The sequence below is a fragment of the Oryctolagus cuniculus genome, chromosome 10 (assembly GCF_964237555.1).
Source record: "Oryctolagus cuniculus chromosome 10, mOryCun1.1, whole genome shotgun sequence".
NCBI lineage: Eukaryota > Metazoa > Chordata > Mammalia > Lagomorpha > Leporidae > Oryctolagus > Oryctolagus cuniculus.
In genome coordinates this window covers 28008451-28022566 of record NC_091441.1, presented here as the reverse complement: position 1 = coordinate 28022566, position 14116 = coordinate 28008451, and the positions used below count along the sequence as shown (strand labels likewise).

The 14116-nt window shown below is 53.5% G+C and overlaps 1 protein-coding gene across 4 annotated transcripts in view; it reads right to left on the bottom strand.

Annotated features, from left to right (window-relative positions):
• MYO5B (myosin VB) overlaps nt 1-14116 on the bottom strand; it is a 324299-nt gene that overhangs the window by 192110 nt on the left and 118073 nt on the right. For all 4 annotated transcript variants that reach the window (XM_070050187.1, XM_070050184.1, XM_070050188.1 and 1 more), the window contains exon 2: nt 2754-2864. In XM_070050187.1, coding sequence (XP_069906288.1) covers nt 2754-2864 — 111 coding nt within the window. The remainder of the gene's footprint in view (nt 1-2753; nt 2865-14116) is intronic.

Below are 14116 nucleotides of genomic sequence, written 5' to 3'. Positions count from 1 at the left end.
TACAGGTGAAATGCAACGGACACAGAGACAGATGCTGCATGAAGGCACAAGCATGAGGCCCCGAGCAGCCTCCGAGTGAGGAAGTCAAAGGTTGGCTGCAGGCCGGGGAGGGGAGATGGGGCAGTCAGTGGGACAGGGTCAGTTTTGCAGCACAAAGAGGGTCCTGGAGCTGGACGGTGGTCATGGTTGCACAAAACTGAATGCCACTGAGCTGTACACTCAGCAACCATTAACGCTGGGGCAGGGGTGGGCACAGCCGTGAAGCCACCACTTGTGATGCCCGCGTGCCGTATCAGGATGCCTCCATTCAAGACGTGGGTTCGAGTCCCACCTCTGCTCCCGATTCCAGCTTCCTGCTGGTGTGCACCCTGGGAGGCAGCAGGAGACGGCTCAAGTGGTTGGGTCCCTGCCACCCACACGGGAGACCCAGATGAGTTCCCAGCTCCTGGGCATTTAAGGAGTGAACCAGCAGTTGGGAGGACAGTGTTCCTGTCTCACAAAATTTAAATTTTTTCCTAATTGTTACTATGATAGATTTTATATTTACACAAGTTCTCCTGACATAATAATAAATGAGCAAAAGCAGAGAGAGAAAATACCTTGGAGGAACAGTGAGAAGCTGAACAGGTCAGCCCTGCTACAACTGGGTTAGCAGCATCGTGTATTCTAGGAAGGACCCTGACTCTGACCCTTCGCTGCTGCAGTGAGACCCATCAGGGGGCAGGAGGCTGCTGGGGTGGGTTTCCCAAACGGCCTGGAATAGCGAAGCTGGCTTCAGTCTTACAGGAGGCTGCTCAGGCACGCAGGGTGCAGCCACGTGGCTCCTGCCCCAGGCCACAGCTCCACTCCCTCCTAACGACAGCCCAGAGCCAGCCGTGGACAAGTCACAGCCCAGGAGCAGCCAGGACAGAGGCAGCCGCTCAGAGCCCATTATTTCTCAAGAGCTGCGGGTGTCCGGCCCCGGGCTTCCCTTCGGAGTCCACACTGGCTGGAGCAGGGGAGAGGAGAGAGGAGCCCTGGGCAGCTGCCAGGATGAGTCACCCAAGGCCAGCTTCCCTTCCAGCCAGCCAGGCAGACACCTGTCTCAGCACCACAACAGAGCATCCCTCACTACCTCCCTACAACTTTCCCCAACACCTGCCCACTGACAGAATCAACTGAAAAAATCTGGAGTCAAAGAGGCAGCGTGCGAGTGGGCGGGGTGGGGAGTTACTCAGCACGGTAAACAGACGCCATCTGTCAGGAGCTGCCTTTCTCGGCGCACAGTGGCCGGCCAGGAAGAGGAAGGCGAGTGGATGCTTTCTAGCAAACTCGCTGTCCTGCTCCGGTTCACCAAGTGCTACGCTCAAGGTCCACAGTAGGGGGATGCGGAATCCACAAGTTACTCACCGACCATCTAGGTGGGAAGATTAGGCCACGATGCTTCAACTGATGACGAAGTGTTAACAGTCGACGATCGAAGGCTCAAGGCTATGGCACAGACTTTTACTGCCACTGGACTTCAGCAAGAGGCCCGCCAGCACGCCCAGTCATGCCCACTCTGCAGCCCATCCAGATCCGCCCCAGAGCCAGTTCTCGAGGTTTCCCCACCACTGTGTTCAAAGCCCATTTCTCTGAGTCCTGCAGGAACTCCCTCTGGGCATCCCCCACCCAGGGCCACCTGACCACTCCTTCCTCCAACAGCTCCCAGGTGCACCACGGGCCTCCTCCCCATCCCTGGAATGTACCCAAATGGGACAAAGGATGATCTCGGGGCTTTGGCGCACACACACAGCTCCTGCCTCAGACACCCTACTCTAGGGCCACTGCACCCCTAGTCTTCAGTGGCTGGTTCCTTCCCACAGTGCTCTCTCCCCAAGAAGTGTGGCCTCACTGAACACCCCTCCCTGGAGAGTTCCTGATGCTCCCTCCAGCACCTCGAGCTCCTGCTCTGTGTTCACTGCAACCTGTCATGCCCCCGTCTCACTCTTATGTCACGTGCACTGCCCTCTCCACACTGAGCTCCCCAAGTCAGCAGGGCCACACATGTCCATCACTACCCACGAGCCCCAGCCCAGGGCACGCACCCAGGCTCCAAACACATGAGAGACGCACATCGTAGGCTCATGGAAAGGGGAACCAAATTGGACCCTTGAGGAGGAAGAGGGTGGCATGGTTACTGCCAACAGCAGCCTGAAGGTCGGTGAGGAAAAAGGAAGCTCAGGCACCTGCGACACTCATGTGCCAGGCACGACTGAGTACACGTCACAGACTAACCTACTTTATCCTCAAAATAACTTGAAACAAAAACCATTCCCATTCATGTTGGAAGTGACCAGCTTGCCCAAGGTCACTCAGCTCCTGAGGGCTGAGCAGGACCCCAACCCAGGTGGGCTGGCTCAGTACCCACATGCCAGCCTCCAGATCCTGCACTTCGGGTGATCTCTCATAGGAGCTCCCAGCCCCCAGTACCCACTGATGCCTCAAACCCAGAGAAGGACCCCCCGTTCCTTTTGCTGCACAGAGAAGATCCTGGTCTCAGCCACCCAGGACCTCTCCGTGGCCAACCCCAATGGGTACTTACTCTTTACCAACACCCACAGAGCAGCTTCCTGCATCAGTGCTTTCAGATATCATCATCATCATCAACGGGAGAACCCATGGCTCAGAGGCTCCAGTAGCCAGGAAAACCACAAGCGTACCATGTACCAGTGAGTCCTGATTGACACACACCTGAGCGTCCCACCCACCCACCAGCCCAGCCCAGCACTTACGGTTTCATCTTCCAGTCTGAGCTGGAGGCACCTGTCTCCCTCTTTGTAGTCCTTGGTTAACTCAGCTGAGCGCCACACTTCCTCAGGGTCAGGGATCCACACCCTCGTGTACTGAAAGATGAAAACCAGAGACTCAGACACAAAACAAAGCTTCCAGGAGTGAAACGCATCGCCACCTACGCAGGGCCTACCCCAACTTTTAAAGCCACGTGCACACATCTTGCCATCTTCTCAAGACCCAAGGTGACCCAGTACCAGGATAACAGATAAGTAACTCACGGGACTGGCGGCAGACAGCACCTTCCAGGTCTTAGCAGAATATGCAGGATGACTGCCGAGGCTGCATCTGGCTATCCCCACCACCGGCTGCTCTGTGGTCTCCCAGGGTAGCACACAATAGCACACAATAGAGTATCTGGTGTGGCTACAAGCAACATCACACACAAAACCCAGCAAGACAGCACAGCCCATCTCTGTAGCTTGCCAATATCTGCTCCAATATTCTACCTTCAGGGACAAAGTCATTTTCTTGCAGACATCTTAAGGAAGCGGTCAACAAATCAATAGCATATTTAAGTATCCCAGAACAGTCAGTTTGTACATTCTTGAAGCCAGAAACTTACCCTGAAAATCTCATCCCACCTTCCCCATTGCTATCCTGACTCAAAGACAGTCATTAAGCTGGCCAAGTCCTGGCATGGGAAAACCCCTGTCCCCAGCCAGTGGTGACACAGGGAGACACCTCCGGCGACTTGCCCAGCAGATGCTCAACCTGACTCAGCCATTCCCAGCCCCAACCCCATGTCAGAATCACACATGGAGCTCTGGAACCCCACTCCCATGTTCCGTTGCAGACCAGTGCCATGAGGACCCGAGGTGAGGCCGACGTATGGGGTACTCTCCACATGGCAGCATCTGGATCTGCTGGCTGTCATGCAGAATTCAGTTCACAGTCATTTCCACATAAGCTGTGTGCATGTGTGTACATGCACAGGGCTTCAGAAAGTGCATGGAAAAAGGACTTACAAGATATTTTGGTGCAAAAAAAAAAAAAAATGAAACCAGTCCGCAAACATTTTGAGAACCCCATGTTTGTGTGGGCTTCAAAAAAAATTTTGCACCAAAATAAACTTACCTGTCCAATCTGAAGTACCCTGGGTTTGGTTTTTTTTTTTTTTCATCATCAAGGTTTATTTGCTCATGGATTTACTGATGGTTCTGTTGGTCAAACTACAACTCCAGAGTTATGATAAAATGGGATCACAGAAGTGTCAGATCAGCTTTAAGACAATTTTACTTTAAATCTACAGCATTAAAAAAAAAAAAAAAACACTTCGAGTTTTGCTAAAAGTTTCTAACACCTGTGCGCCTAACTTCTTTGCTACAAAATTCCCAGCAAAGCTAAAAGCCACACTCAGTTATTTCTTCCTCCAACAACACTTGGATTCACAAGCAATAGTATCACATTACCTGATGACACAGAAGCCTCTAAATCTGGTACAAATGTAAAGGAAAAAAAAAACCCACAACTTTTCATCTAGCATTGACAGAATGAGGTACTGAAAATGCTGCTCTGGATAATTTCAGGGGTTATTAGTCCACAGAACAACGTCTTGTCGTTCTGAGCCCAGATTTGGGGGTCGCATCACATTTACCTCATCTCCACTAACTCGATTCAACTCCAATCACCCCTCTGCTTTTCTGCTTCTGTCAAGGGGAAGTCTCCAGTCCACATGAAGCGGACGTGCACGCGTTTGAGGACTTCGTCCAGCGATCTTAGACCTGGACACAGGCCTGGCATGGTTTTGTGGCCAAACAACATCCTTGGCAAACCAGGAACAGGTCAGGCAGGACAGGGGCTCGGTCAGCATACTCCCCTCTGCTTGTGGGGCAGGCACCCCAAGCACCAGCCGACCAGGCGCCCACACAGTGGGCTTGATTTAGGTCCTGCCTCTTGTGTTTTTCAACAATGTTGGCCTGTAGGGGGTCCCTGACCCCTGTGCCACACTCCCTCTCATGACTGAGCCGTGGAAGACGTATGGGGCAGAATCAGACGTGTACCGATGGGCAGGCAAACACCCTCAGCATCCCAGCTCAGGGTAGGAAGCCAGGGTCACTGATCGCTGGTATTACAAAGAAAGCTCACAGCATCCTAACCCTGGCTCTGCCTCTCACAGGGAGATTAGCCTCTCTCTACAGTTCAGTGCTACAGGACTTCAGATCTGCGAGCTTTCCAGTATAACCACCTCTAGGGAAAACTTCCTGAGCTCCGGGTGAACTCGTCCTCCCCACAGGGACTCTCGTTCACCCTCACCCAGGGCCACTCCCCAGCCAGCTGAAGCGACCTGTAAGACTCTGTCCCCAGCTGGCGCCATGGCTCAATAGGCCAATCCTCCAGCTACAGCGCTGGCACCCCGGGTTCTAGTCCCAGTCGGGGCGCTGGATTCAGTCCCGGTTGCTCCTCTTCCAGTCCAGCTCTCTACTGTGGCCCGGGAGGGCAGTGGAGGATGGCCCAAGTCCTTGGGCCCTGTACCCGCATGGGAGACCAGGAGAAGCACCTGGCTCCTGGCTTCGGATCAGTGCAGTGTGCCAGCTGCAGTGCGCCGGCCGCAGCGGCCATTACAGGGTGAACCAAAGGAAAAGGAAGACCTTTCTCTCTGTCCCACTCTCACCGTCCACTCTGTCAAAAAAAAAAATACTGTCCCCAAGCTCCAGCCTCCTCTGGTTCTCTGGTCTCGCAGCTATGCTTCTGAGACCTCCCTCCAGTAAGCACACCCAAGAGAGTCTGCCCCACGCAAAGCCTCCGCTCAGCGTAAACGCTGTCAGAACAGCTCAAGTAACAGTGATTGAGACAATAGAGGAAATCCGGGCAGGAGCCAAGAGGAGGTGACGGGACCGGGACCCAAGGAGCCCAGCCCAGCATGCTCCTGCCCGCGTGCGGCTCCATGTGGCGGACGTGACGGCAGCCAGCACCGCAGAGCTCACGTTCCAGCTCTATCTCCAATTCTTACTCTGCCTTGATCTCTCTAGGTAGGTAAATCTCTTCCTAAACAGATTGAATCCACGTGGAAGGCAGAAAACTGGCTTCCGAATCTTCGCACACCCGTGGCCCCATCACAGCATCTGGGCACGGCGGGCTAGCAATGACACCGTGGGGTTCTTTGTTCCTCCATGGCAGGAGCTCAGCACCGCACCACCGAGGAGCAGAGCGCAGGGTCTCAGCCCCCGCCCGCATCCAGCGATCAGCAGGCAGGCATTGTTCCAGGACTCCCTTCTGAGGCTGGCGTCCATGCAAGCTCAAGTCCCTGACACGAGCATAGAGCGGCACAGCACCTGCACATAAGCTACATACATCCTGAAGTCTCTAGACTTCTCATAACCCCTAAAACTATGCAAGCGCCACGCAATTTGTTAGGATCCTGCTTTAACGGTGCTCAATTCCATCATATCAAAGTAAATCGAAGAGTAAGCCTGACCTCATTATCGAGGGAAAGCCAGTGGCTTGGGAAAGCTCTGCCGGCCCGTCACCCATGCATCACCTGGAGAAGACGGCTGCCGCCGTCACAGATGCGCCCAGAACCGAACTCTCCCGCAGCCTCCTGTTCACTTCCTCCGCCTCTACGGGGCCAGCGCCACCCCACCTGCAGCTGCACGTCAAGATCCCGCAGGGAGTGCTTATAAGTGCCCCGCCACGTGACACCCTGGACCACTCACATCCTACGTGGGCAAGATGGAGTTTCGTGAAGCACCCCAGATGACCAGGAAGGGCGAGCATGTCTGATGACCAGGCCAGGTGGTCCAATAGGTAACCGAGATTTGAGGGCTACCACAGACCGTTGCTCATGCGCCCATAGGCATCTCCCCACCTGTGGCCACCCCAGCAGCTAGAGGCACTCTCCCAAGAGCCCCAGCTAAGGTGGAAACGCAGACCTGAGAAGAGCACAGACGTCTGTTCATACAAATCACCACACAGCCACACAGGACGGTGCTGTGGGTCAGCGTGTGGCTCCACCACAACGTGGCACTGCTGAGAATTCCAGCCACCACCTGTGGACCTGCCTGAGGGACGAAGGGGTCAGAGCCGTGGCTTCCTCAGTTGAAGGAGGTGGTAAAAACTACTTGATATGAAGTATTCCAAAACTCAAACAAGAGCCCACAGCCTTAGAGTGCGTGGGTGTCGGACAGTGGCAAGGTGCACAGCGACAGCATATGGCACACAGTTTTTTCTGGAGAGCAGGATCCTGACAGGATCAGGAAATAGGAAAACAAGGCATGCTTATTCGGGGGGAGGGGGACGCACCCAGCAGTGTGGCGTAGTGGGTAAAGCCACTGCCTGTGATGCCAGCACCCCATCTGGGCACTGGTTCACATCCCAGCTGCTCCTCTTCTGATCCAGCTCCCTGCTAATGGCCTGGGAAAAGTGGCAGAACATGGTCCAAGTGTTTGGGCACCTGAAACCCACATGGGAGACCCAGATGAAGCCTCTGGCTTCAACCTGGCCCAGCACAGTCTGTTGCAGCCATCTGCAGAGTGAACCAGCAGATGGAAGATCTGTCTCTCCCTCTAACTCTGACTTTCAAAAGGAGTAAACCTTTTTTAAAAAATAGAACACCAGCATCCTTGTTCCACATTTGAATAATTAAATCTTTGTGGGTGGGGCCCAGGCACTGTATTGTGTTTTAAACTTCCCCAGTGATCAACATGTTTGAGAATTAAAACTACATCAGAGTGACCCTTGGGTCAGAGTGAGCCTCGGGGCTGAGGTGGACCTCAGGGAACAGAGAGCAGAGCACCTGGAACGCACACTCCCTGGAACCAGCGCCAGTGCCCCCGCTGAGCTTTACTAACACAAGTCATTGTAAGCATCAGTGCTTCCGAGACGGAGATGAGCGGAGTCATCACTCCTGTGGTATGGGGCAGAAGCCCAGGGTTAGGAGGACTGAATCTGCCCAAGTTGCTAAGAGCTGAGTCAGGAGAGAAGCAGAGAGCGTGGTGCCGGATGTGAAACCCTCCTGGTCCCACCTCCTGCAGAAACCCTAAGGTCATTTTTTTTATTTTATTTTTATTTTTTGACAGGCAGAGTTAGACAGTGAGAGAGACAGACCAAGAGAAAGGTCTTCCTTCCATTGGTTCACCCCCAAAATGGCTGCTATGGCCGGTGCGCTGCACCGATCCGAAGCCAGGAGCCAGCTGCTTCTCCTGGTCTCCCATGGGGTGCAGGGCCCAAGCACTTGGGCCATCCTCCACTGCACTCCCTGGCCACAGCAAAGAGCTAGACTGGAAGAGGAGCAACGGGGACAGAATCCAGTGCCCCAACCGGGACTAGAACCTGGGGTGCCAGCGCCACAGGCAGAGGATTAGCCAAGTGAGCTGCAGCGCCGGTCACAGCAGACCACCCCCGCTGTGTATTATACACAGGTAAAGTATGTCATCACACCTGCCATCGTCCACTTACAGAGATGCACCACAGGAAGCCAGCAGGCAGTCCCAGCGTCAACCAGCAGGCAGACTGGACTGCAGTTGCAACAAAGCTTTGTCTGAAGCAAAGCAGTCTGGGCGGGGTCCTGCAGGAACGGAGAAGGGAGGACCCCCCACCCCCAACTTGGCTAAGCCCCTCCTGTGGCTAAGGGTCCAAGAGCAGGAATACCATTGTCCATCACCATAGGTATCCCTACCACCAACACAACGTCTGCAAGTTAGTAAGCATTCAAATCCTGCTGTGTCATTGGAATCGTGGCTCTGCCTGGGGTGGCTTGGCAGTCTTTAACACAGCAGAAAATGCCGTCACCAAGCACCCGCTCAGAACCTGAACTAGAACTCTCTGGGGAAGACCAGCTCCTGTCCCTCAGAAAGCACAGATGCCACCCAACTTCTCCACACAAGACCAGTCTGAGGTCAGGGCAGGTAGCAGCGAAAGTCACCAGCACAGGGCAATTGTGAGTTTCGAGGGAAACAAATTGTTAAAAGGAAGGAAGACCGAGCCCTCAGATGTCACCTGTACAAGGACGGCAAAACCAATCCCCACCCTTGGCTGGAGCTCCAAGTCTACGGGCAAAGTGACAGGAGGGAGGGCTGAGACCCCAGTGCTCAGACACAAACTCCAGGCCCAAGGAACTCACACCCCGTAAAACCTACCCCTTTATAAACTCCTAGCTCTTGGAAAAGGGGGACATTCACAGTCCTTCAGTGAGGCTGGGCAAACACACTCAAACATTCCTTAAGAATATCCTAAGTACCGTCTTCTGTTTGGTGTCGGTGTGTCCATCTGAAGCTTCTATTAAAATAGTTGCATGGAGGGGAAAGAGAAAAGCCACAGCCCAAGGACGTGGAGAGTGTCATTTCAGCACCCCAAGCGGGCTGGCACCTGGCCAGGTACTGCCTTGTAGGAAGCAGGAGAATACTTTACCCCGCCACGCCTGTGGTAGGAAGAGGGTCCCATTCTAGCCCCGTGCAGAGTCAGAGTTGCAGGTCCAGGGCACTTGTCCCGACCCCATCATCGGGGCAGCTTCTACACTTCCAAGGCTTAGCTTCCTCCTCTGTACTGTGGGGGAAACGCTTTCCTTATCAGGGTTGTGGCTGGGATTAAAGAATGCAGGCAGAACACGCAGGACGGTACCCCGCACACACTAAGCGCTTGGTAGTTACTGTGGTGGCAGGACTGAGGCACTGGGAGAACAGGTGCAGAATTCCCTCCAGGAAAGCACAGGCCCCACCCAGAGTAATCCCAAGAGAGCCGTGTGCACGCAGTGTCACGGGAACACTGGAGCGCGTTGCTTCCAATCTATTTCCTGAGTTAATACCTCCCCCCACCCCCACCATGCCGGCAGCAAGTAAGCTTCTTAGTTTCCCTGTTTAATCATTCCTACGAAGGGCTCCCTAAACCAGTAACACCTCCCCCTTTCCTCAAATGCTCCCTGTAACACTGAAGCGGAGGGAATTATACGTAAATACAGCGGACGCCCAGAGCCAACAAAGTGATGGCAAAGTCATGGGCGATTTCTGAGCCGAACAAGCAGGCTCCTGAGACCCGATCCAGACCCCTCCCAAGCTCGCCTCACATTCTTTCTCAAAGGACAGGGAACCACAGTGGAGTTCACAGCACCCCAACATCTCAACCCATCCATCATCGGAGAAAGAAAAGTCTATTTGTGGCATCTGATTACGTCAGTCACAATCACATCTCTGTCTGCATTCTACCTGTCTGTGAAGCTAACGCAGTTCCACGCCTCCAGGTACCCATTTACTGCCCCGCAGGTGTAGTGAGGAGGAAGCAGTGTGTCTTGGGGTGACGCAAGCATGCAGTATACAGGGAGCATTGCCGCATCTTCTCATCCTGCCTCTTCTCAGCATCTGTGTCTGTGTTGGTGGCGGGAGCTGCGGCTGGCGGGAGCTGCGGCTGATACCAGAGGCCTAGAAACAGCTCTAAACCAGACGTGCTCACTCAGGGACTTCCTGGGTTTTGCTTGGTCAACCGTAACAGAGTAGTCTGTTTCCTCCTTCATGTCTGCTTTCAAAGAACCTGGAACGTAAATCCCTCCGTCTGCACTGGGCTCAGTGGAAAGACCACGGAAGCCACCCCCCCCCCCCCACCGCCCGGGGACAAGGGAGCACGTGTCATCAGCAAATTGGCTTTGTGCGGCTGCCATGCTGAGCCCATTTAACCTGCTTGCCGCAGCAGCTCAGGAAGATTTACTCAAAGCCAGCCCAAGTCACGCAGATGTGTGCGCGCCTGGACCCAAACAAGAAGCTAAACTTTGTAGAAATCCTACTCATGGCAACACGGGTACGGCTCCTGGGCTTGTGAACTCTCCCTGCAGGCAGCAGTTCACTGTGCCAGAATTAAGCGATCTGCTGTCCTATTAAAAAATCAAGTCACATTAGACAGCCTTTCAGAGGATACCACCTTCATTTCCAGAGCTTATTGAGACACTCAAACTTTTTAAATCCATATATAAAGCCATCTTGGGAGAGCCATTTTCCTCTTGGCCCTGTGGGTTTACACTCTACAATAAATGATTAGTGTATTGCTTTCCCCAAAGAAATAGTCTTTATAGAAAACTTTTATTTAATAAATATAAATTTCAAAAGTACAACTTTTGAATTATAGTGGTTCTTCCCCCCATAACCACCCTCCCACCTGCAAACCATCCCATTTCCTACTCCCTCTCCCATCCCATTCTTCATCAAGATTCATTTAAGAAATAGTCTTAACAGCTTGTAATCACCAAAACACTTCTTAGTCATAGCCCTAGAAATATTTACCAAGTCAGAGTTGGCTGGCTGCCATGTATTTTTCTAGACCTGTTCCATGATTTGACCACCTCAAGCAAAGCCAACCCTGCCTGGAGTTTTCTCAGGCTTAGCGCTGTCCTGCAGACAGAACTCCAGTAATCCAAGTGGGAGGTGCACAGAAGGATTTGAGGAACCTGGGGTGACTACACCTTGCTCCAGCCCACGAGTGCACGGGTCTGCTCTTGCTGCATCTTCTAAAGACCTCCTACCTCGGCACGCACGTGCCTTACACCTGTGTCCTGAGCTACGGCATTCAAAGAGTGCCTGCTGTTTAAGCCACCAAGCCCTGAGATCTTATGGTGCCTCTGACTGCCATGTGGAGTCCAAGGGCAATGACTACCGAGCAGACGTCATGCAGAACGCACACTCGCCTATCTGGTGACCGAGCTCTCAGGAGTTCCCTCCCGAACCACAGGGTAACCAGAGTGTCTAGAATGACCATGGATCCCTCCAACTCCTCCACACCAAATGCAGGCATCTCAGAGACAGATTGAGACACTCACTGTTCCTTTGTGTTCAGCGGAAAAGTGGGTCTGCAGCTTAGAGAGTAGCTGGCCTGACCCCCTGCATTCCCAGAGCTCAGAAAAAGAGCAAAGGCAAGGTTATTGTGAAATGCACGCTTCGTACACTTCAACCTGAAGGGTTCTGTGAGTGGGGTGAGGGTAAGGAGATTTACCATAATGACCAAAGTGAACATGAAAGGGCTTCACCTTCTCAAACTAAAATTTTGCCGAAAACAAATGGCTTGCTATAGACAACAGCATCACATATGGAGCGAACATCGCAAAGAACAAACCAGCACTAACCAGCAGAGCTAAGTGATCCATGCAACCCTTCCCTAAACGAACTTCAATGCACAAAAGACAATGCACAAAAGAAAAGCAACCGGTCTGGCTCGGACACAGGCTGTCAGGTTTATTCCTTCCAGAATGACTTCGAACGTGGGGCAGGCAGTGTTGAGCAAGAGGGAACCAACTGCCGAAGCAGACAATGGTGGGGTCTGGTAGATGGGTTACCAAGGCACGTGGACCTGCCTGAGCATCCAAACCACAGCCTGGACAAATCCTCCACGTCCTGGGCTTTGGCTTTCCAATCAGGAGACGGAACGAAAATGAACTCGACACTCCTTGTGCGTTTATCATTCAACCACCTGCCTGACTCCCAGTAAGAGAGCTGCTCCTAAGATCTTCAATGTCCTCCAGTGCATCCACGGCAAGGTCAAGGTTCGAGCTCCACGTGAAGGCCTCTCTGATCAGAGATGCGGGAGTCCAGAGTTCAGGGTTTTATTGTCAGGGAGAAGGGCGCTATCATTATTCAGCAGGTGTGAGAAACAAGGCCCCAGGGAATCAACGCTCAACTCTGAGGCTGCTGCTCTCTAGAGTCAAATCGTGCCCTAGGAACCTGCGGGAAGTGGATGAAACTCCCCAAAAGGGAACCATTAGATGCCTCAAATAAACCACCCATCAGCCACTGCTCTTCTGCTGTGGCCACCATCGGCTGTGTTGAACGCAGCACCTTTTGGTTATCAGTTCACTCTGGTGTCTGTTTTCAGGGCTGACACAAGGATGAAGAACAGCACCACGGTGGGGGAGAGCATCCCACCACTCACAGCTAAGACACTGGCACCAGACCACCAGCAGATTCCCCACCACCACCACCACCACCAGGCCCCAACATCCCACCCCACACCCACCAGAGCTCAGTACTGCCCAGCCTTGTCATCTGTCAGTGCACAGCTCAGACAAGACACACTGGTCACTGTCCCCGCACAGTGCTCCTCTCACGCCCATGTCCTGCACATGCTTGACCCTCTGCCCTCACGTCTGGAAGGGCCCCGTTCTTCAGGGAGCACGCTGCTGTTTTCAAAGGGTTTTCGCCAACATGAAGTCTTCGAATTCTGGCAGTGGGAGGCACAGGGTTCCATGGACACATATTACAGACGGAGGACAGAGTGCCGGGGAAGTCAAAGGACCCGAGCTCAGGTGCCTAAGGCAGACTGCACCCAGAGACAGACCCTACCTCCCCCCACTTCTACTTCTCCAAGGCCCCCCCCCCAACACTTTAAAGTTTATCTGAGGGATTCCGACTGGTCACTGGGACCCGTTGGTTCAACTCCGATCTTTCAGGCACCAAGAGCACGTCAGATTACGCTGACCTGTCCCTCAAATTCAACATCTCCCTCGAATCTGTTCCGATGCCTTCGTTGAAGGTTCCCTACATTGCCTAAAAACACACCACCCACGCTTGCCTAGTCTTCCTGCCTCCAACCTATCCCCACTCCCACTGGCTTTCTAGACCACTTGCTTCCAGAGCAGTTCAACTGGGCTTGGGGGCAAAACTGCCCCCTGGTGACACGTGGCAATGTCTTGAGACATTTTTGGTTGTCACAACCTGGGTGTGTAGCTGCTCCTGACATCTGGTGGGCAGGGCTCAGGGCTGATGGCAAACTTGGGATGAACAGAGCCACTACCTGTCCAGCCCCGAGCATCACCAGGCCAAGGTTAGAAAACCATCCCACGATGTTCATCTTTCAAACAAAAACCACCTCATCCTTCACGATGTCACTCCTCTGCTTTAAATAGCCCCTGGTGCATACAGAAGTTCACTCAGGAGAGTCCACAATATGGCCCAAGTGACCCTTCCTGCCACCACCACCGTTCCTGCATCCTAGCCACACCGGGCCATCGTCGAACACCTCTCAAGTCCCGCCGTCTGCCTTCGCTCAGGCTTTTTCCCTCTGCTTCAAAGTCTTCCTCCCCTCCCCCAGCTGCCATGCACGCTTTGAAGTCGGTTGAAATACTGCTTCCTTCGTCAAGCCTTTTCGCTCCTGCTGCCCAGCCCCTCACTAGGTCAGCCTTACACTGGATGACACTGACCTGCGCAGCTGCTTCTCCACAAGGTCATGGCTATTGATCTTTACGGCCCTGGCATACAGAAGCCTGCTGCCGTGACGCTGGTCAAGCAGGGGAATGCAGACACACAGCGTGCTCCAGCACGGCGGAGTCTTGCTGCTCATAGCCTCCCCTTTGCCAGAAACGCTGGAGTACCACCTGCACGACCCAGCAGCACCT